This window comes from Plasmodium vinckei (genome assembly GCF_900681995.1).
Source record: "Plasmodium vinckei vinckei genome assembly, chromosome: PVVCY_11".
NCBI classification, from domain to species: domain Eukaryota; phylum Apicomplexa; class Aconoidasida; order Haemosporida; family Plasmodiidae; genus Plasmodium; species Plasmodium vinckei.
In genome coordinates, this window is record NC_051303.1 from 914,674 (window position 1) to 938,965 (window position 24,292).

At 23.7% G+C, this 24,292-nt stretch overlaps 8 protein-coding genes across 8 annotated transcripts; 4 read left to right on the forward strand and 4 right to left on the reverse strand.

The window, feature by feature from the left end:
- Window positions 1–1,678: 1,678 nt before the first annotated feature.
- PVVCY_1102680 (pyruvate kinase, putative) lies at window positions 1,679–3,923 on the forward strand (the record flags this gene model as incomplete). Its single annotated transcript, XM_008626110.1, has 3 exons — window positions 1,679–1,862; window positions 2,033–2,750; window positions 3,290–3,923. The coding sequence occupies 3 exons, from the start codon at window positions 1,679–1,681 to the stop codon at window positions 3,921–3,923; spliced, it is 1,536 nt and encodes a 511-aa protein (XP_008624332.1).
- Window positions 3,924–5,343: 1,420 nt separating this feature from the next.
- On the forward strand, window positions 5,344–6,462 carry PVVCY_1102690 (mitochondrial ribosomal protein L46 precursor, putative; the record flags this gene model as incomplete). Its single annotated transcript, XM_008626109.1, has 1 exon — window positions 5,344–6,462. One exon carries the CDS (start codon window positions 5,344–5,346, stop codon window positions 6,460–6,462), a length of 1,119 nt encoding a protein of 372 aa, XP_008624331.1.
- Window positions 6,463–6,935: 473 nt separating this feature from the next.
- PVVCY_1102700 (conserved Plasmodium protein, unknown function) lies at window positions 6,936–7,271 on the reverse strand (the record flags this gene model as incomplete). Its single annotated transcript, XM_008626108.1, has 1 exon — window positions 6,936–7,271. The coding sequence occupies one exon, from the start codon at window positions 7,269–7,271 to the stop codon at window positions 6,936–6,938; it is 336 nt and encodes a 111-aa protein (XP_008624330.1).
- Window positions 7,272–9,584: 2,313 nt separating this feature from the next.
- PVVCY_1102710 (conserved Plasmodium protein, unknown function) lies at window positions 9,585–14,924 on the forward strand (the record flags this gene model as incomplete). The annotated part of the gene is made up of 1 exon (XM_008626107.1): window positions 9,585–14,924. The coding sequence occupies one exon, from the start codon at window positions 9,585–9,587 to the stop codon at window positions 14,922–14,924; it is 5,340 nt and encodes a 1,779-aa protein (XP_008624329.1).
- A 927-nt stretch (window positions 14,925–15,851) lies between these two features.
- Window positions 15,852–17,246, reverse strand: PVVCY_1102720 (E3 ubiquitin-protein ligase RNF5, putative; the record flags this gene model as incomplete). The annotated part of the gene is made up of 1 exon (XM_008626106.1): window positions 15,852–17,246. The coding sequence occupies one exon, from the start codon at window positions 17,244–17,246 to the stop codon at window positions 15,852–15,854; it is 1,395 nt and encodes a 464-aa protein (XP_008624328.1).
- A 1,281-nt stretch (window positions 17,247–18,527) lies between these two features.
- PVVCY_1102730 (mitochondrial import inner membrane translocase subunit TIM22, putative) lies at window positions 18,528–19,073 on the reverse strand (the record flags this gene model as incomplete). Its single annotated transcript, XM_008626105.1, has 1 exon — window positions 18,528–19,073. The coding sequence occupies one exon, from the start codon at window positions 19,071–19,073 to the stop codon at window positions 18,528–18,530; it is 546 nt and encodes a 181-aa protein (XP_008624327.1).
- Window positions 19,074–19,866: 793 nt separating this feature from the next.
- Window positions 19,867–20,965, reverse strand: PVVCY_1102740 (protein DJ-1, putative; the record flags this gene model as incomplete). Its single annotated transcript, XM_008626104.1, has 3 exons — window positions 19,867–20,345; window positions 20,584–20,641; window positions 20,933–20,965. The coding sequence occupies 3 exons, from the start codon at window positions 20,963–20,965 to the stop codon at window positions 19,867–19,869; spliced, it is 570 nt and encodes a 189-aa protein (XP_008624326.1).
- Window positions 20,966–21,949: 984 nt separating this feature from the next.
- PVVCY_1102750 (conserved Plasmodium protein, unknown function) lies at window positions 21,950–23,065 on the forward strand (the record flags this gene model as incomplete). Its single annotated transcript, XM_008626103.1, has 1 exon — window positions 21,950–23,065. The coding sequence occupies one exon, from the start codon at window positions 21,950–21,952 to the stop codon at window positions 23,063–23,065; it is 1,116 nt and encodes a 371-aa protein (XP_008624325.1).
- Window positions 23,066–24,292: the final 1,227 nt, after the last annotated feature.

Sequence of the window (24,292 nt, forward strand, 5' to 3'; positions counted from 1 at the left end):
TACGATGTTGTAATATCAACGAGCCAATGAGCACAAAGTTAACCATTATATATTTATATATATTTATTTAACCATTCTTTTATTTATATATGCCAATAGTATATATCTCTTTCCACAAATTTGAGTTATCGCAAAACTTTAATGATTTTTCCCCTTTTTTTTGCGAATAAAAAACATTTTACACATTTACAAATACGTACAAATATAATCTATAGATATTATATATAAATTTAAAATTAAATAAAACATCGACAGATTAAAGAAATTACATATTTAAAAATACTTTATTTTGATGTTTTCATATCTATATGTTATTAATTCTTTTGAATATATATATTTTTGGATATTTCATAATTTATATTTTCCACCTGGGAATATTATAAACTGCTTTCCTTTTTTACTCATATTTTTATCAATACTATTATTTTATAAGTTTTTGTACCTCATATGTTTAAGTAAATAGATATATATACATAGTATGCGACTTTGATATATTATGGCATTTTAGTATAAATTGTTTATATACTGGATAGAATCATTTTTTTACAAAAACTTGATTTTATTTTTTAACCATATGTAGTAAAGAAATATTAATGATATACTACAATAAACTATAAAATACAACATATATGAATAGAATATAAAATTCGTAATTATATATAAAAATGAAACTTTCAAAGCCTATAAAATAAAGTGATAAATATAACTTATTTTATAACATATTTATTATATATTTTTTTTTGAATGTCTATACTTATATTATTATAATACGTACATCATTTCGGCCAATTTATAACACTATATTTTAAGATACTATTATTAATGGCCATATAATTTAATTATATATTTTTTTTAATATTACGGTGTATAAATTGCTATATATAAATATAACAATTTATACAATATTTATTTTTTTTTGTGAATACATATATATTATATATTAGTTGGGGGAAGAAAATCCTTCCGTTGTGTATATATAGAAAAATAAATTATGATATATAAATATTGCTCCAATATTTTGATATATTGCAATACTGACATAAAAATTCATTCTATTATATACTACATATTTGAATAGGCCATTTACGTCCCCTTTGTAGATTTTTATTTTCCATACCCATGATATATAATAATTATTTATGTTAGTAGCACGTTAAGTTTGCATATATATATAGTTAGTTACCCCCTATTTAATTATTCATTTCATTCTATTTATTGCATTTATTCCTCAGTATAATATATGCACAAGTTCTATAGCATCCCAATAAATATTTAAAATATATTTTATTCTCTTTCACATTAAAATAATATTCTTACGTGCTATTATTTCCATTGCTTTAATATTTATAATTAATGTTAATTGTTAATTTATATTTCCATTCTCTATATATAAATATAGTATATTATATATATGCATAACAATTATATAGCAATAATATATATTTATTAGCAAATAAAATTATAACATCCCCTTAAGTTGCAAAAAAAAAAAATTAATTAAAATAATTATATATATTAATTAAATTTCTTCAACATAAAAAATATAAATATATATTACTTGTATTTAAGAAATACCAATAAAGAAACCATATATTAATTCATTTTTTATTTTTGCATTCTTTTAATATAAAATTATTTATAATTTCATCTTCTACATTACAAAACATATATAAACAAAATGAATCCTTTTAAATTTAAAAACTCAACCGCTGGAGCTAGCTTACAAAGCGCAGCTAACATTACTTTAAGGCAAATTTTAGAACCTAATAATGTAAATTTACGTTCAAAAAAAACTCATATTGTTTGTACATTAGGCCCAGCATGTAAATCTGTTGAAACACTCGTACAATTAATAGATGCAGGTATGAAGAAAAATAAAATGCATATATAACATTAATATATTTTATAGAAACAAAAACACTGATAATTATTACGTGAATAATAAAAAGCTTCTATGAAATATATATGGCTCGTTATTATCCCATAAAATGCAATTATAATTATTTATTTTATTATTTGTTTATTTTAATAGGAATGGACATATGCCGTTTTAACTTTTCTCATGGAACCCATGAAGATCACAAGCAAATGTTTGAAAACGTTTTAAAAGCACAAGCCCAAAGACCAAACTGCACATTAGGTATGTTATTAGATACTAAAGGACCTGAAATAAGAACAGGTTTATTAAAAAATAAAGAAGCTCACTTAAAAGAAGGAAGCAAATTAAAGTTGGTTACTGATTATACATATGTGGGAGACGAAACTTGTATTGCTTGCTCATACACAAAATTACCACAAAGTGTAAAGCCAGGAAGTATTATATTAATAGCTGATGGATCCGTTAGTTGCAGAGTATTAGAAACACACGACGATCATGTAATTACAGAAGTATTAAATAATGCAACAATTGGTGAGAAAAAAAATATGAACTTACCAAATGTTAAGGTTGACTTACCAATTATAAGTGAAAAAGATAAAGATGATATACTTAATTTCGCTATACCAATGGGATGCAATTTTATTGCTGCATCATTTATTCAATCTGCTGAAGACGTACGTTTAATCAGAAACTTGTTAGGCCCACGAGGAAGGCACATTAAAATTATTCCAAAAATCGAAAACATTGAAGGTATTATAAATTTTGACAAAATTTTAGCTGAAGCCGATGGTATTATGATTGCAAGAGGAGATCTTGGTATGGAAATATCTGCAGAGAAAGTTTTCTTAGCCCAAAAACTTATGATATCAAAGTAATATTAAAATAATTTAAATTATTTTTAGCGTATTTGTGTATATAGAGATGTGTATACATATTATTTCCCATTTAGCCATTTGCACCACAAAGAAAAATAAATAAAATAAAAATATTTTTGAAAATTATTTTTATATATTATACGTGATGCATAAAATAATAAAAATAATTGCAAATGACTTCGAACGTTTTGTTTGAGTTTTTTATTTTTATGTCTTGATAAGTCAACTGATTGGTTATACGGTGGAGATGAACACAAGTTTATTTCTATTGTATTTTGAATTTATTTTCATTTTTAAAACCATTCAGTGTTAAATTGAGATAACAATTAATACATATTTGCATATTTAAATTTGCTGTGATATATTATATAATTTAAATGTTTTTTTATGTTTGTGGTACATTTATTTTGCGATTCTATTTATAATGACAAAAAGATAAATATATTTATGTTTACATCATTGTTTCTATAATATGTCACTATATTTGTGTAATATATCATTTTACACATATTGTATTTATATTTACCTTTTTTAGATGTAATTTACAAGGAAAGCCAATCATTACAGCCACCCAAATGCTTGAATCTATGACAAAGAACCCAAGACCCACAAGAGCAGAAGCTACCGATGTAGCTAATGCCGTTTTAGACGGAACAGATTGTGTTATGCTTTCAGGTGAAACAGCAGGTGGTAAATTTCCAGTAGAAGCAGTTACTATTATGTCTAAAATCTGTTTAGAAGCAGAAGCATGCATTGATTATAAATTATTATATCAATCATTAGTAAATTCCATTCAAACTCCAATCAGTGTACAAGAAGCCGTAGCTAGATCTGCAGTTGAAACAGCAGAATCAATTGAAGCATCTGTAATTATTACATTAACAGAAACAGGATATACTGCTAGATTAATAGCTAAATACAAACCAAGTTGTACTATATTAGCTTTAAGTGCATCTGATTCAACAGTTAGATGCTTAAATGTACACAGGGGTGTTACATGCATTAAAGTCGGATCATTCCAAGGAACTGATAACGTATTAAGAAATGCAATTCAAATTGCAAAAGAGAGAAACATCGTTAAACCAGGAGACAGTGCCATATGTATTCATGGAATTAAAGAAGAAGTTTCTGGAAGTACCAACTTAATGAAAGTAATACAAGTAGAATAAAAGAAGCCTAACCATACGGTTTGTTTCGCATATATTTTTTTCGATATGATTGTATTATATTTGTATAAGATAGTTAAGTTTACCATAGTTGCATGATACAAATTGAAAGGTTAATTAATAATATATGCGTGAATATTGTAATGTAAAAATTAATTCATGGCGATAATTTGTGTATTTTATGCATATCTCTATAAATTTATGAAAAAGACTTATAAAATAAATAAATATATATATAGGTTTCTTAATATAAATAATATTTGATCACAATAAAATGTTACTTGAAAAAAATATACATATAATATTACTCTTGTATGTATATAGTGACATACATGGGCGGTCTTTACGAATCATAAGGGATATATATCTCTTATAAAAATAAGGTGAAGTTAAAAGGTTGTTCATATTTGGATTCTCAGTTTTACACATTTATATTAGTACGAAAAAAAAGTGGAGATTGTAAACAAAATTTATGCAAAAAAAAACTGTTAGCAATGCTTATATAAAAAGATAGAACTGTGTTTACAGTGAGCATATTTCGAAATAGCATTTATGTTTCTTTTGATACGGTTTAAGCATATTTTTTTGTAAAGGATAATGCTATATATGGTATATAAAAAATATATACACATATATAGTGTAATATATTATGGTAATAAATTTTGTTATAATGTTTTCAATAGAGTTACAGACAAAAACATAACTAAAATGAATGCATAAAAAAGAGACTGAATGAGCATTTCACTTTTTTCATTCTTCTTCAATAATTTTTATATTATTAAAACGTGGATGTGAAAATTGAGAAAGTTTTGTTATGCATTTTAAAGAAAATAATGACCAACTAAATTAATATCCTATATACATAAATATATTGAATGTGCAATTTAAAAGTACGGGGTGGTGTTTCCCTTTTTTTCGATTTAACTAAACCTTTTTTTACAGGTATAAAACTGAGCAATATATTTTAAGAAAAATCACAATTAGCAATTTAAAAATAAAATTATGTGCATATATAGATATATGTATTTTTTTTATCATTAAATCTTAAATAAATTTAAGGCATATTATTATATAAACAGTCATTGACCTATCAAATAGGCGATGGCGTATTTTTTTTTCTGATAATAAATAAAATCACACAAATATATAGTATAAATAATTATTCAAAAATACTGAAATATGCATATAAAATTTTATTGATATATTTGTTAAAATATGTATAGATAAAGCTATGATGGAATGGCTGAAAAGCTTGGATCTATTTAGTGACCTTTTCCTTCGAAAGTAAATAATATTTCAAAAAAGGAAAGAAGGATAAAAAAAATAAACAAAACAATAAGAGGGATTACTTAGGTAGTAATGTTATGAAATAGAAAGCAGAAGAAGGGATATAGGTTTTCGTAATTTGAAACAAAAGTAAAAAATGATAAAAAAAATTACAAGAAATGGGATACTAGAAGAGGTAGCAAAAAAAACGAAATGTTGGAGCCTTTTGAACAATAACAAATATGGTGTATTATTTAATCATAATAAATATATATCATATGATGAAAAAATAAAAGAAAAATCGAATTTAGATGAAAGCAGTGAAACAACTGACACATTGTGTAATGTAAATAGTAATTTTGATGTAAAAAATATATTAGTTCATGATAAGTATAAAATCCAAGTAGCTTTATGTATTGATAGATTTCCTTTAGATTTTATTCCTGAAAAGTTTGAAAAAGATTTTGATGATTTCAGAGATAAATGGTTGTTACGAACAAATAATAATTTAGAAATAAGTGAAGAATTTTTACACATGAAATATAATTTAAGTTCTTTTCATGATAAAAAAAAAAATGAAAATAACAATGAACAAGATTATTTGAAAAAACATCAAAACAATAAAGGAGAGACAAATGAAGCTAATACAGAAAAGGAAACAGAACACGAAGAAAATGATCAATCAGAGCAAGACAATTTAGAAAATTTATTTAGCATAGAAGGAATGGAAAATATTTTAAGTTTAAAAAGAAAATTAGATCAAGAGAAAAAAAAAAAGCAAAGTGATATAAATAATATAAATGAAAAAGGGGATGATGATGATAAAATAAATGAATATCCCTTTAGAAATATTAAACGAAAGCCACATGACTTTTTATATTTATTAGTAAAATATAAAAAAACTGATAATAACAATGATAATAATATAGTTAACAAATGGATGTTCCCTTTTATAGATTTTAAAAAAAAGTTACTGATAAGAGAAAATTTACAATATTTATGTTCACATCATTTAAAATGTGAAATTCCATTTTTCATTGGTTATTCTCCATGTACCTTTGAAAAAAGAAAATTTAAAACGCCTTTAATACCAAATGAAATTATAGGAAGAAAAATATTTTATTATAGAGCTCATTATACAAATAATGATGCAAATATAAATTTAATACAAAATCAGTATATACATGACTTTGCTTGGGTAACACGCTCCGAATTGAAACAATTTTTATCCATCAGCAAATATCATGTCATAAAGGATTCGATACCTTTGACCTGAACTTTGTTTGAAGTGTTGGGATTCTCTATTTTATTGCAAAATGTGTATATGTTTTATATGAATGTTTGCAAGGATATAATATATATATGCATATGAACATGTGAAAATTCTCTATTTGTTTGAATTACAGTTGTAAGGATAATATATGCTCACTTATGATGCATATTTTCCTTTTTTTTAATCCCTTAATTTTTTATGCATTATATGTACACATTTCTCTTAGGGAATAAGCCAAATATAACATATTCATTTGGCTTTAGTTTAATTTTTTTAGTAATTTTTTTGAAATTAAACACATAATATATAGATACAAGAAGTTATAAATTATAATTTAATCATGAAATAATCTAATAAAACGTAATGGTACAAAAATGTATAAATAATGTTACGAAACATTCATAGAGCATGTATACATATATATGTAATTATATTATTATATAAAAATCATAAAAAAAATATAGAATATTAAACTTTTAATTATTTATATGAAAAGTAACTTTTTCCATCTCCTTTTTTATTTGATCTTTAATTTGATTCCCTTCGACACAGGTATCAAATGCGTCCCCGTTCGAGTTACTATTTAAACTTATTTTATCATCTTTACTTTCTTCATACAATTTTTTAAAATATTCCTTTGACCACATATATATATTTTTTTTTATTGTGTCCTCATCGCTACAATCCTTTCCTGGATTAAATAATATTACATTTTTTGCATAAGACACTAAAATAGCATTTAAGTTATCAGACATGTGAATTTCCTCTGATATATTTGATGTGTCAGTTTGACAATTAGCATCTTTTTCCATTGAAAAGAGATTTATTAAAAATAATGACGAGAAAATTAAATAATAATAAAAATATCAATAATAAAATATAAATTATAGGGTGCAAAAAATTTTTATATAATATTTAGATGGTTAAAAATACGAAAAATATATATTCAATTGTTGTATTTAAACCTTTTTATGGCTTTTTTATACTTAGAAGAATAATGCATAAATATATGTGATACTCCATAAATTATATGCAAAGATTTTATAAACCCTTATGCATTAAAGACTTTAATAAAATTTGTTAATTATTCAAATAAATCATGCATATTTACAATTGGAATTACTTATATTTATGCATATGAAAAAAATATACACAATATGCATATATGTATGTATAAGTTTTTGGTGTGTCTTTTCCTTTTTATATGCTTAAGATTATAACGCGTCTTATTTAAGGCGTAATAATAAATATCTCTTAAAAATTTTATAACAAAATTAATTATTATTTTTATTGAGTTAGCGTCATATTAATAAGATTAACCATTAGATATATTTTTTAATATATTGTTTTTGTTTAATGATAAACATAAAAGTGAAAAGGAACAATAATAAAAACGAATACCAAAAAAGATTAAGCTTGAGTTAGAGTATGAATGGACAGCATAAAGTCGGCATTTTTTCATTTACATATTTATGATATAAGACAAAAATGTTATTTTTTCTTATCTATCTTTATATATGTTCATGGTCATTTATTGAAAAATGCATCCCTAAATATCCACTGTTATCCAAAAACATTTGACAGAAATATTTTGGAGATTTATTTTTTCTATATTTTTCATATTTTAAAATTACAAAAAGGATAATAGATAGAGTGCATATGTTTACATATGTGCACACGTGCTTGTAATAGAATGTATAAGATACGAACACGTAGATATACCTGCATAATATTAAACCTTTTAATACATATTTATATATGCGAAAAGAGTTGGTGAAAAGTATTCGAAAATTCTTTATCCTAAACGCTTATTTTCAAAAACCATTTTGATTTCTTTTCTTTAATCTGTTTGATTTTTCCCTTTTTTACAATAATCTTAAATACACATTTATTAAATAAAGTATCATATTTTTGCATGGCACTATTATAATAAAAACTTAAGAGGCATAATTATAAATATTAGTAGTATAACAAAATAATTGCATATAAGTATATTGGTCTGAAGAAATAAAAAATATTTTTTTCAAAAGAAGTATACCGTATATACTGTAACACAATTATAGATATGTTATATCATGAAAAATTCCTATATGTTAAATAAACAACATACATATTATGATATAAATTAATTGGTATGTATATATGTATATAGTAATACTATAATGCTATTCATGTGTTAAAATGACTTTGTCCTTAAATAAATTAAAATTGTACTTAGTGTCATCCATATATATATATACAATATTTACCATGTTTGTTTGCCTTTGGCAATATAAAAAAATATATATATATTATATATCAAATGGCATATATAAATAACTATAATTAATATTCAAAAAAAATAATTTATAAATTATTAAAAAATAAATATATAGTACATTATTTTATACGTTGTTAAATTAATATTAATATATAATTTGCATATTGCATGTATATTATTTGTCCATTAAAAAATTTCCAATTATGCGTTGATTTTTTTTCTATTGTTATTATTGTTGTTTTTTATTAAATTTTTATAATTAAAAAAATAACGTTATATAATAATTACTATGCAGCAATATGTATGTACTGAATTAAAAATTGCCTTGCAGTATTTTATAATTATATATATATAATATACAGTTTATTATTGCTATAATGTGACGTCATTTTTATATGCATATATAAATGAATAAATAAATTATTGGAACAGTATATAATTTTTTTTTAATATATAAATAAAAAATACGTATATATAAAATGAAGTACGGAAGTAAATAAAATATAAAATGAGTAAATAAATTAATATAAAGAAAAAATAAAATAGTAAGATATAAATACAAGCATCGAATACTCAGGTGCTGCAAATATTAGCATTTTATATTCATTATAATATTTCCAACAGCATATTATACATAAATAGCTTGTATTGTATTCCTTCTTTTAACATAAGTTATAAAAAAAACGTTGGAATATGAAAACAGGAAACAGTCGTAGTATTTATTATATATAAATATGGTATAAAATCGTATACAAATAATAACGAATGTTTTTTTATTGTTAATTGCAGAGGAAATTAAAAATGTATAATAAAATTATTTTTATTTGACTAAATAATTATATATATTAAAAATATTATATATATAATGAAGAGCTCTGAATTTGAAACAAATTCAAATTCACAGGGACAAGAGTTAAATGAAAATGATGTTAGTATATGCATTTTAAATAAATTAAATTTAATTTTTAATAACAACATTAAATCTATATCACAAGATGATGATAAATTAATTGAAAACGAAGCAAATCAAAAGGAAAAAACTGATGAAATAAATGAAGATAATACAGTAAGTAATGATATAACGCCAGAAAATGCAATTGATAAACAAAATAAAACTATAAAAAACAATAGTTTAAATACTGGCGACCAAAATAATAATGCATATAACGAAGGAATAAATAATTCGAACAATCTTGATTCAAATAATAATACAAATAATGATGTTGCTAGTACAAATACGATTGGCAACCAAAATATAACTATAAAAAAAAGCAATTTAAATATTGCTGACTCAAATAATAATATACATAGCGAAGGAGTAAATAATTTAAATTCCATTGAACCAAACAATAACAATGCATGCTGCAATATTGATAAAAATATCACGACAATAAGTAATATCAATGGAAGTAGTACTAATGTTAGTGGTAGTAGCAAACCCCCCATTGATAGAAACAACCCTAATATTGTAGATATAAATGACACACACGTAGATGAGCAAACTAATTTTATAAATTCGATTGAAAGAAACTGTTCCACAATTTCTATTATAGGCAATGTTAACAATACAGATAATACACTCAAAGATGGCAATAATATAGACAATATTAACAGTGATCTTAATGCTAGAAATATCAGCATTATTAACCAATTGAAAAGAGAAAATTTATCTGAAAACGCGAACATTATAAGCATCGGGGATTTACATAAACTAAGTTGTGATCCTTGCTTAAATATTGAATCTATATTGAAAAAAAAAAACCTTGGAGAATTATTAGCAGGGGAAAATAATTGGAATAATAATGTTAATAAAAAAAATGAAAGATGGAAAAGATATATAAAATGTATTGAACCATTTTTAGACGTTCATACAATAATTAATTTAAGTCAAACATGCAAATTTTTATATAAAAGAAAATACAAAGTATGGAATAATAGATTAATATTCAATAGCTATTTAGGTTATAATCCTAAAGTATTGTATGCATATGTATTCCCAACAATTTATAGGCATATTCATAGGTCTGTTAGAAGAAGATTATGCTTAGATTTTACTCTTTGTACTTTAATTAAAGATATAACAGTTACTAATATATTGAATCAGATATATAATTTTGATTCATTAAATACAAAGCATTTATTTATTTATAATTTACAAGAAATATATTTTGATTATTGTCATAATTTAACTGATAAAACTTTAGAAGTTTTAGCACAAACAAGGCTGCCTTCATTGAAAACGTTAAGTATTAAATGTGTCCGAAATAAATATTTAACATGTGCGCCTTTAACTGTTATGCTAAAGAAGAGAAATTGGCCAATCTTTACAAATTTTATTTGTTCATTTTCAAATTCGTGGTTGGAACCAATTTTTATTGTATCTAATTTTATAGTTAATAGAGCAAATAATCAAAATCATTTAATTTACCATAAATTAAAAAATTTAAGAAAAACTTTAGAAAATATGAAAAATTTTGATAGCGCCCATAATAATGTTAATACATCTTTGAGTGCTTCGATAGATGAAAGTAATAAAAAAATTATTAATGAAAATAATAAATATAATCTTATGAGTTTGCAAAGTTGTGTAGATGCAAGTAGCTTATACAAATTAAATATAAATGATTACTCATCTACTACTAACAATCATCATAATAATAATAATAAAAAATTCAAGTCAGCACTTATCAGTGAAACTGAATTTAGTATTAGTCAATCTGAAACAAATAATAATTTTAGCCTTTTTAATAATTTCCTATATAACACCATGAGGCATTTTGGATATTCATCAAGACTTTCAAATAATTTGAATTATAAAGATTATAATAATACTTATCCACAAAAAAATCTCACTGTAAATAGAAAGGATGACACAAATAATTCCCATAGCTCAAATGGAAGTGTATCTAATAATAATAGTAATGTTAACAATTCCATGAGCAATTTTATTGGTACTACCTCAAAAAAGCATCTAAATGTGCCCATAAATATTGATACAAATAATGTAAATTCAAGTGAACAAGACCCAAATGAAATAAGTAAACAAAATAATATGGACGATATTCCTCCTGCTGAGCATTCAATATCGACCGGAAAGCTTCATATATCTGTGGGCAACAATGATAATATTGACTGTGATGGAAATGGTGCATCCATAATTTCAAAATCTGAGTTTAACATAAATGATGGTGAGAAGGATGCAAATAATTGTAGTAATAATCCTATAGTTGAAGAAATTGAAAATATGATCCAAAATAGTGACGATAAAGAAAATGATTCCTTTTCATGGACCTGGAAAGTGGGCAATAGTGATGGGGTTCTTACACAGTTAGAAAATAAAAGAAGTAAAAGAAAAAGTCGAGATGACGAATTTCTTGAAGATGATGAAGAAGAGAAAAAAGTTCCTAAAATAAGAGACGAAGAAAAAAAAATAGATGATAAGGAATGTTCATTATTTGAAAAAAATAATGAAAAATCAAATTCTGAAGAGTATACAGAAGATAGTTTACTACAAGATGACATTGATACAAAAGAGAATATAAAAAATAAAAATTTGGGAAAAAAAGATTTAATAGATGAAAAAAAAAGTAAAAATAGTACTAATAATAAAAAAAACAAAATATTAACAGCAGAAAATATATTTTGTATGAATATATTACATAATAATGTAAATACATTTGATGAAGAAGAAGAAGATGATGATGATGATGACGAAGAAAACAATTTGAATAAATGTAAATGCAATGGAAATTCATGTATATATACACCTGACGAAATAAATTTTAAATGTGATTGTGATGATTGCCCATTTGCTAATGGATATAAAAATTTAATTAGTGTTGACGATCCATATATACAATCCCATTTTGTTCAACCTAATTTAGATATTTTAGGATCATGGGGTAGTAAGTGTTTTTTAGAAAGTATAGGACTAGACATATATGTAAAAGGCTACAGTGTTGCATTAAAAAATGAAAACGTAAAAATTTGCGTTAAATTAAGTAAAAAAATCCAAGATGAATTATACGAACTAAGTAAAAGTGAAAAATATAAAAATAATAATTTAGTATATTTATTAAGAGATAAAGGTAGCGAACTTTTATCAAATACACCGTTAACCATTGAAACTGATGAAAATGGCGGAATTGATATATGGACTTTACCAATATCTTTAGCTATTAGTAAGAAGAATAGATATCTATTTTATTTAGTTTTAAAAGGAGGAGCAAAGGTTGATATCTGGGATTATCTTGGAAAATCTCCTTTGTATATAGCCTGTGAAAATGAGTGTAAAGAGTTTGTTGAAGTTTTAATAGATGAGCGAAGAAACAGAAAAAAAAAAAGTAATATAATGCAATGCTGCTCTAAAAGTTTATATAATATAGATAAAGAAGATTCAATAGGTAATTTACAAGGAAAAAATCCAAGTACCGATGATTTGAATAAAAAAATGTCCTATAACAATGAAGACAATAAGAAAACGGGGGGTACAGAATTGGGAAAAGGTGTAGATTCCGAAACAGTGAGCAATGGAAATAATATTAACAGTAATAATAATAGCACGAATAACATTAATGATGATAATATTAATGGAAATAATAACATTGTCAACAATAGTGAAAGTTCAAAAAGGATTGGAAGCATCGATTCTGTTAAAAATGAGCCAAGGTATGAGACTAGAAACGATGTATCATCTTTATGGGGAATACACCATAATTCAAATGACAGGAATAATGGCAACAATAACATTAATAGAAATAGCATAGAAAAACGAATTAACGAAAATATAAATGAAACACAAAAAGAAAATAATATAAATGAAAAAGAAAACCCAAATAACGAATCAGTGCCCAATAATTTAAGCATTGATATAAATTACTCATATGAAATAAATAATTCATATGATTTTGATACGCCAAATTTCGAAGGAATAAAAAAAAATGATAATTTAAATCATATATGTATAAGTCCATATGGCAATAAATGTGATAATTATTATGTAACATATCCTATTGATATAGAAAATGGATATATACCTTTAAATATTGCTATTAAAAAAAAAAACTTTTCAATAGTTAATTCATTAGTTGAAAGTGGAGAATGTTTAGATATTAAGTGCCCATATGTAAGAGATTATAAATCTCCATTATATTTAGCATGTGAAAATAATATAAGTGAAATTATACAATTATTATTAGAAAAAAAAGCAAATCCTAATTGGTGTTATCATAATAAATTTACCCCCATTTTATTGGCTTATAATTTAAATAAAGCATGGGTTAATCATTTTCTTGATGCTGGCGCAGGAGAAAAAGCGTGTGATAGACATATTTTAACAGAATTAATTTCATGTGCAATATTTAAAAAGGATTTATCTACAGTTCAATTATTATTAAAGAAATATCCACAACTATTACAAAAAGGACATAAATTATGGTCTTTGCCATTTATTCAAGCAGCTAAATTAGAACGATTAAATATATTGAAATATTTATATTCATTAAAAAAAGAAATAATTAACCAGTTGGATGCTAATAATGTATTGTCACCTATACATGCTGCTGCAGAAGAAGGAAATGTTGAAATTATAAAATTTTTGATAGAAAATGATGTTAATATAAATTTAACAAATAAATATCACCAAAATGCTTTACATATTGCCTGCTTAGAAAATCAAGAAAAAGTTGCACAGTTATTAATAGCAAATAATGTCGATGTTAATTGTAAAGATAATATAAATGGAGAATGCCCATTAATGATTTGTATCAGAACAAGAAATGAAAATTTAGCTATGTTAATATTAAATGAAAGTAAAAATATTAATTATAATTTAACAAATATCCATGGAGAAACTTCTTTAATTTATTCAATATTTTATGGATTATATGATGTAGCTGATATATTAATGACAAGAGGTGCTGATGCTTCAGTAAGGGATATTAATGGAGATAAGTCTTACAATGTCGCGTGTGAACGTGTTTTATCTAATAGAGCTTGTAAACACGTTTTGAAAAAATTTCTTAAATTATATAGATCACAAAATAAAAATTTCTTACCCCAAAAAAATAAAATTAATAAAAAAAACAAATTTTATCAATCTTACCAAACTATAAACCAAAGTTTTTTTAGTATATTCCGTATTAAAAAAGAGCAAAAGGATAAAAAAGACATATCCTATTCTATAGATAATGAAAGCGTTCAATAATTCAAAGAATTTGTTGAGTTTGTATGCAAATGCGTTGAAGAACAGTTTGAATATCGAAAATATGCGTGCGAATTGATGCATATATACACACACATTAAAAAAAATATGTGTATGGATCTATAGTTTCGCATATATATTTGTTTCTCACGCATATCCCTTTTTAAATCAAATTAATGTTATAATCTCTCAATAAAATTGTAACACAATAATTTTTTAAAAATAGGAAATATAAAACATGCGCATTATAGCATATTGTGCTTGTTTCCTCATGCATACAGTTTTATCATTTTTGTGCATACTCTATATATATGTTTTATTTTATTTGTATGCATCACAATTGTCTTATTTGATTAAATTGATTCAATATTTTTAAATATAGTAATATTAGCAGTTATATCTATTGTTTTTTTTGTAACCCTATAAAAATAATTACCCGTAAGTGTTGCCGAATATGCTATTATTTTTTTTTATGCCAACAAAGCGTAATACTTATAACGTAAAATGCATATTTAAAAACAAATTAAAACACGGGAAAGTAATAAATATAAACTTTTTTCATAATAATAATACATATAAAGAAAAAATACAATAGTATCATATATGCATATAAATAATATATTTGTTTAGATAGGCATATATTTATTTATTTATTTTTAATACGGAAAATATATTTAAGGTGTTTCAAAAGGTTGGAAACAGAAGGGGAATGCACATGCATATATATACTTTAGAAAAATGGCGAATCTACAAATATTTTTTTTATTTAGCTTTTATTATTTTGATAATTTTAACACTTTAAAAAAATAAAATCATAAGAATTATAAAATTTAAATTAATTATATAAAAATAGATAAAATAAATGTTTGTATATGCATATATTTGTAGCATTGAGCCAATTGAGGCAGCCTGCTTTTTTGTATAAAAAAACTAAGACGAATAAAACAAAATGTATAAAGACAAAAAAAATCCTAAAAAAAAGAAACACGATGAAGCAGCTTCAACATGAAATGCATCCATTTGGGGCCTTAAATTATCATTTCTATTGTTATAAAAATGGGATTGGTCAGACATGTTTGTATATGACATTCCAAAAGAAAACGGATTGGCCCATACACCAAAAGAAGCTCTTAATCCTAAATTATTAGAATAGTCGTTATTTCTTCGAACATTTTCTTTTCTTTTAGGTGTAGGTCTAGGTTCTTCAGTAGTTGAATATTTATGATCACTACTACTTTGCCCTCTACCGTACAAAGGTATTACATTTTCTTTGGTTACTTCTGCTTTGCATATGGGGCAATCATTATTTTTTTTAATCCACGCAGAAAGACAAAACCAACAAAATAAATGGCCACATCTAGTAACAACAGGATCTCTTACATCATCAAAACATATATTGCATTCAAATGTACTTCTATTGCAATCATTTTGTTGTGAGGTATTATTACTCGGCGTTTCTTTTTTCTCATTATTTTGATATGAGCCATTTTTATTATCAGTTGTATTGTATTCATTTTGTTTATTACTATTTATGTTGTTTTTATCAATTTGTTCTTGCTCATATCCATTTTCATTTTTTTTCTTTCGATAGCACTCACTTTTATATTCTTTACTTAATGATCCTTCGTTTTTTTTTATTTGTTCACATGGATTCTCTAAAATTATAAAACCAAGCTCATGGGGTGACGATACAATTTCCTTTGAGCTTTGAAATAAAAGATTTGGTTTAGCATCTTTGGTTTCTTCAATGATTTTTATATTGTTATTAATTTCTTTTTCATATATATTATCTATTTCATCGTGAATATTTTTTATAATATTTGAGTCATCATTTATATGCACAGAATTATTTATTGAATTTTTTTCATTCGAGTTAGTAATGTTCTTATTTAATTCGCTTGATTTACTATTGTGATCGTTTTCTAAAATTTTATTAGTATCACTATTACGGGTATTACAATTTATGCTATTTTTTGAGATTAATAAAGAACCTTTGTCTGTTGGTGTTTCATCTTTGCAAAGAGCCCCCAATTCTCCCTTTTTAATATTTTCAACTTTTTGATTATTTTTATGTGTATCAATGTCGTTTAAAGTGTTTGATAATGTATAATCTGTAATTAAATTCGGTTCGCCTTGTTTTTCATTTTTTGGGGATATTTTTGTTTGATCATTACTTGGGTCTTTATTTTGATTTATGCATGGATATGGTGATTTATTTTGAGTATTAGAATTTACTAAGCTATCATTGTTAACAGTATTTATTAATTCATCATAATCATATATGCAATCATAGATAGAATCATATTCTTTACTAGTTTCATTCATTTTTATTTTCTCATCTTATTTATTCATTTTTTACAAAAAAAAGCGCTGCAAAAATATATTTTTTGTAAATTTCATGAATTTTATAATATATTGTTGCCACAAAAAATCCAATAAGAAAATATATTTTTTAGATAATTTAAATAATTTATAAATATTTTTTGCGAGACTTTATATTTGTAGGAATAATTAATAAACAAAAAACCTCAAAAAAAAAGCACAAAACATTTTAAAAAATATTACATGCGTATATAATAAATGCCTGGGCGCATAACGCTTGCAAGCGTCAAATATATACAATAAAATAAATGTATTAATATTTTAAGTAAACATTTTTATGATATATATTTAAATGGATTTTCCATTTATTTTAAACATAAGATAATTAATATATTATTTTAATGATATTCAACACATTTAAACTATATATTGAAATTTTATATAATATTTATTTTAATTTCAAAAGCTGTGCAATATTTTACGATTAATTGCAATTTATGCGCGCTTTTTTGTTTTTAATAAGTTTTTAAATATATTTATACCATATATATTTAAACACTTAAATATATAATATAAAAAATAATATAAAATAAAACAAAAAAAGCATTCGAAGGTCAAATGGATTATTTATTAAAAAAAAAAACGATATACATATATAATTCCTAATATGCGTATACTAGCAAACTACTTTTAAATTATAATTTTTAAATATAATGTAATAAGACATTTGATGATGTTCATTTGAAATAAAACTTTTAGGTATACAAATATATAATAATTTCAAGGCAATAAGGCATGCCAAAAAGTCACGAAAAAAATTTTGTTAAACTTATTTTTTTTGAGATGTCTTTTTATATAACTTTACCACCAACCCTACTTACACAAAAAAAAAGATTTAAAATTTCATATATCAATTAAAGAATATATATTTTGTCTATTTTTTGAGAATTATAAAAAATGAATGCTGATAATTTCTCTATATCTATATATATTTATTTACTTTTTATCAGCTTAATAATCTAACAATTACAAATGGTCATAAATATATTAAAATTTTGTATCACTCTTGATCATATTAATATGTTTTTTACGTCTTAATTATATGGTTTTCCTATTTAATATGCATCCTTTTCAATTTTATTAAAAGGATATCCTGAAAGTTAATATACTTTTTCTTCACTACTCCATTTCGATAAGTATATGTGCCAGTACTTTGAGTAATTGAGGCTATTTTTGTGAAAACACGTTTAATCATCTTCTAAGTGAATAAAAATAAAATTAGTGCTAAAATTTATTTGATCTTTGCAATTTTTCAACAACAGCTGAAAAAGCCGCAAAGCTTGCACACCCACTAAGCATTGAAGGCAAACCTTTTTTGTAAGAAATAGTTGCACCTGTTAAGCAACCGGAATATAAAGTGTTAGTTATATCATTTGTTGCTCTTATTTTTTGCAATGAATTTTCATAAAGGGAAAATAAAAATCCTATTTTAGCAAAATTAGTACAGCTATTTTTTACTGACTGTTTAAACATAATAAATTGCTCCTTGAGTTGCTCTTTATAAGTTAAGTTGTAATCCATATTAGTTGGTTGCATAGTAAAAAAAAATACTCCAATTAACGCCCCAAGAAATCCACCACCAAGTCCCATACCAATGCATTTAGGTAATATTCCATCATTTAAGTATGTTTGAACTTTTAAAAATAATTTTTCTTGGTCAGTTAATTCTTCTCCTTTTTTAAAAACATTTAAATTTATGTATTTATCACTTAGTAAAATACTATTACCCCTATTATTGTAATTATTCCCATTGTTGTTATTTAAACTCATTTTAACATTAAATTGTGTTATAACATTTTGTAGTATACTTCTCTGGAATTTTCCATATATTTTATACACTTTGACTTTGTTTAGAGAATATTTGCTTAAATTCTTATATATATGCTGGCCTCTTTTTATAAAATTCGATCTTATTATATAATTATTTTTAATTTCAAAAATAAAGTTATTCAATGAAAATAAAAATAATTCATAATCCTATGATTCTTTATTTAAATATGTATACAAATTCATGTGCAAAAACTGAGGGGGAAAATATATTAAAATTGTAATACATTACATTTATATCTTATAAAAATATGCGTTGTGTATTTATATATATAAGAAATGCACAAATAGTTTCCTGTGTTTATTTCACATTGGTAACAAATTTATGATTTTTATTTTATTCTTTTAAATTAGGTGAATTTTTTACGTAGCTAACGGCTATAAGGATGGATAATTCTTTATACTTTATGTTTGAATAAGATATTAAGTTTGATGAAGTATGATATGATATTTTTATATACTCGACTCACATGAGTTTTTTATTTTAAATAAATACGACAATGTATTAAAAAACTATTTAAAATAAGATGAATACATAGATATTTCTTAACAACTTTTTTATTCGTACAATAGCATAAAAAATGTAATTACGCGATCTTTTAAGCATTTTTAAGATAATAGAAATAAGCATATGTATATACATGGGTAAGTATATATATCTTAGTACATTCTATGTACTATATATACGTATATTATGTTCATTTACATATAAAAATGATAATAACAAAATAATAAATTAAAAAGTAATAGATGGGTGTAAAAGAAAACCGCTAGCAAGTCTTAGAGCGGCATCTCTACCTAGCAGTAATTCTACGATTTTAAGTGCAAATTCTGTAGCTGTTCCGGGTCCAAGAGATGTTACGCAATTTTTTGAAACACAGACTCTTCCTTTACCAATCTGTTTAAAATCACTTTCAAAAGAAGGGTATGCAACTGCTTCAACATCATCAATCAAGGAATGTCGATGTAGAACTGTTGCAGGTGCAGCACATATAGCTGCATAAAGTCTATTATTTTTTTTTTGATCTCTTAACATTTCAATTACAGCTGGACAGTCTGATATAGCATTAGATCCTTTCATTCCTCCGGGTATTATTATTACATCGAATATCATATTTTTTACTTTATCTATAATCGTATCAGCAAAAACGGTATTTCTCGATTGAAGCTGAACTTTTTCTGTGTCGTGTATTGAAGCTGTTGTTACTTCGATACCTTTAACAATGGGAAAAAAATTTTAAAATATTTTTGTTTGTAAATTACAAAATATAGACGTTATATATAGGATAATACAAATATAAGCTCATAGAATATACAAAAATATTCTTTCATTATATAATATATCTTGTTTTTTTTTTTAATTTAATGAAAAAGGCATAAACATATTTATTTATGCTTATGCACGCATATATAAATATTATGATATATATTTATGTTGTGTATTTATTCTTACTAGCTCTTCTTAATACGTCAACTGCTGTTATATATTCAACGTCTTCAGAGCCTGAAGCCTAGAAAACAACACAAGAAATGCATAAGAAATTAATGTGTACATATATATATTCTATATTTATATAAATTGATAAAACAATTCATGAAATCAAAATAAACACTTATTCTGATTTGATGCTGCTCGAGAAAAAGTAATTTAGTAAACCCACATACTATTATGTAGACTAATTAAGTCAAAGGTGACTTTTATAGAAACAAAATATGTATAATATAATTTTATATCAATAAATATGCTATATGTATATATGCTTTATTTTATTGCTTTAACGAGATGCTTCAAATTATCTTACCACTACAACTAATGCTGTTTTTTTCATACTCATTTTGGATATTTATAATGGGGAAATTTACAATGTAGAAAGGGTTAAAATTGCAGTAATATATTTTCTTAGATTATTTTTTTTAATTATTATTAATTATAGAATCTGAATTAATTTAAATAATAAGATATAACACTAATATATTAATATGGTTTTGGTGAATAACTTGCTAGCAAATTAATTTATTATTTTTATTTAAAAAAACATTATTTTTATATGTTAAATGTAGATTATTAGAAAAAAATATAAATAATAAAAATATGCAAATCTTTAAAATTAATTTTTAGATAAAAATAAATAAGCACTCACATACTGCCACAAAAAAGGAAATTATTACATGTAGGCAAATTAAGAGTCTATATATGCATACCATAATTTTCGAAAAAAAATAATTTAAAAAAATATAAAATAAATTTCCTTAAGCATATATATAAGAATATTATTCTAATTTTTTTTCATTTTTTATTTTTTCTACATATAATACATAAGTCTAAATGTACAATTAAAATTATGAATATAATTTCCAAAAAATACTAATCCTATGTGTATATTTTTTAAGCCATAAATTTGCATAAAAATGGCATTTTCTTAAAATGTGTGTATACACACATATATGCATATATATAGGCATAACAATATGATTTTTTTATAGCATTATTGTGTTTATTTTACACGAATAAATTAAAAACATATATATAACTTTTCTTTTGTAGTATAAATATACCCTTATAATTCTTTGCAAATTTAAGTAAGGAATTGTATTAACTAATTTTTATAATATAGTGTAATGAATAATAAATAATTAGTAGAATATATTATAAAAAATTGTATATATATACACATAGGAATAAGTACTAATATAGTTGATTAAAGGGAAAAGTAATTAGCATGTGCAAAAAAATACTCTCACCATAAAACGCCGAGATTCGGGGACAAATAAAAAAGTGGACATACTAAAAAGGATAATATATATATTGTATAGGTCATATGCGAAAAATATCAACATTCAGAGAAAAGAACATTAACAAATTTAGTAACGATAAAATGGGTTTTATAGATGAATGTATAGACAAGAAAGATAATAATAATATGCGAAATATGAGTGAAATTATAGAAAATAAAGTGGATACAAAATTCAAAGAAAAACAATATATTTTTAATCAAATAAACGAGTTAACAAATTATGAAAAAGATATTTCAAAAACGTACAAAAAAAGAGCTTATACTTTAGGGGCAATAGATGGGATAGGATCAATAAGTATATTAAATGCCCCTTTAATAAATCCAGAAAATGCACAAGTTGATCCTCCTATTTTACAATTACATTCAACAACAAATCTTATAAAAAATGTTCATGTAAAAGCTAATAATGAAAAAAATATTGATAAAGCATATAAATATCGAAACCAAAATAGTAATAAGGATATTATAAAGAATATGAAACCATTATATTCGATCCCTGAATATGTTATGAATTCATATATGTATGATAATGATATGGATAAAAAAGGAAATGATAATATCCCAAGTGACGAAAATACGTGTCTATTTCAAAATGAGCATCATAATTCAGAAAAAAAATCAGTAAAAAAACATACAAATAATGAATTGAAAAACAATGTAGAGAGTCAAAATAGTAATATAAGCATAAACAAATCAGCATATTTTGAAAAGGATGGAATAGTTAATAACATAGAAGACCCTATTCAATATGAAGAGAGCAAAATAAATTGTGTATCAAATAACAATCTTGAAAAGGTAGAGGAAAAAAACAATGGAATGGAAACGAATAATGATAATAGAAACAACAAGAACAACGGTAATAATACAGATGTTTCAAAAGAGGATCACTTAATGTACTCAAAAACAGTTTTAGTGGAAAATTATGATAATGATAATAAAAAATATTCATATAAGTATGGCAGTGTTATGAAAAATAAATATACACATGAATATACTCGCGTTGTAAAAAACGTTGCTAATAGCCATAATGAAAAATTAAATCAAGATGAAGATAGGATCGAATTTTGTAAGTTAAGCCAAATAATGTCACTCACTTTAACAAAAACGCTCGAAGTTCTAGCTAATGAGCGATTCTCCTAAATTTTTTCTTAGTTTGTATCATGTTTATTTGTTTGTTTTTTTATGGATAAGAAATTAATAATTTTCATCCAAAAATGTGTAAGAGAGGGAAAATTAAAAGTTATTATTATTACTACTACTATTGGGTCTTTATTTTTTTGGGGATTTACCTATTTATATATATTCGGTTTTTAAAAAGAAATGAAGTTAAAGATAATGAAAAATTGTATAAAAATACATTAATTGTTTTTTTACAATTTGGAAGAGAGTCTAGTAATATGAAATTTATTTACAACCTTTGTGGAATATCACAATTTTAAGAGCTTCATTATATTATACAAAACATATTTAACCCAATTATTTTCAATAGCAGTTATTTCTACAATATTTTTCGAATAAGGTGTAAAACATATATATCCAAAGGAAACCAAGAAAAAAATAATTGTAGCGATAGTCCAAATAAAATAAAATAAATATCTATGTAGGAGTACACATTCTTCCCATAGGGAATATATATAAGGCAATATTATTTTAGAATACGAACTACTCCATATGAATAATATATTAATTCACATTTTTAAAAGGACAGCACCCATAAATATTCTCAACAATTTAATTATATATTAATATAAGTACAAATGAGGCCTAAGGGTATTATTTTTATTGAGATTTTTACGATTAAAAGTAATCGGTTTTAATCAAATAATTAAGTTAATGTATTATTGTTAAAATATTCTGATGTCAAAAATAATAGCGAATGTATATTCGTTTATATATTCTACATGTGTAAACGTGCTTTGGAATTTTTTCATATTCATACATTTATGAAAGGATTTATGGATAGTGTAACATTTTTACTTAAAATTGATGATACAATTAAGCATGATTGTATAAAATACAAATAATATATATGTTGTATACCTTATCGCAATAATATGTATATTACATATTTTACTCCCACAGCTAAGTTTCTATAATAAAAAAAGTTTATGGCAATACTTTTAATTCAGTGAGAAGTAGCTTTTCATTTCATATTAAAATGTGAATTCCTATTTTGGAAAAATGAGTACTAACAATATTTATGTTGTTTATCTTTTCTTTCATTTATGTTTTCATATATACATATATATATTAATACCTTTACAATAAATTGATTTCATGAAAAAATATTATATTTCTTTAAATCATGCATATTTCCTATTAACATGTAAATTTAGGTTATTCCGTATTATTTTCCACAACTTTATA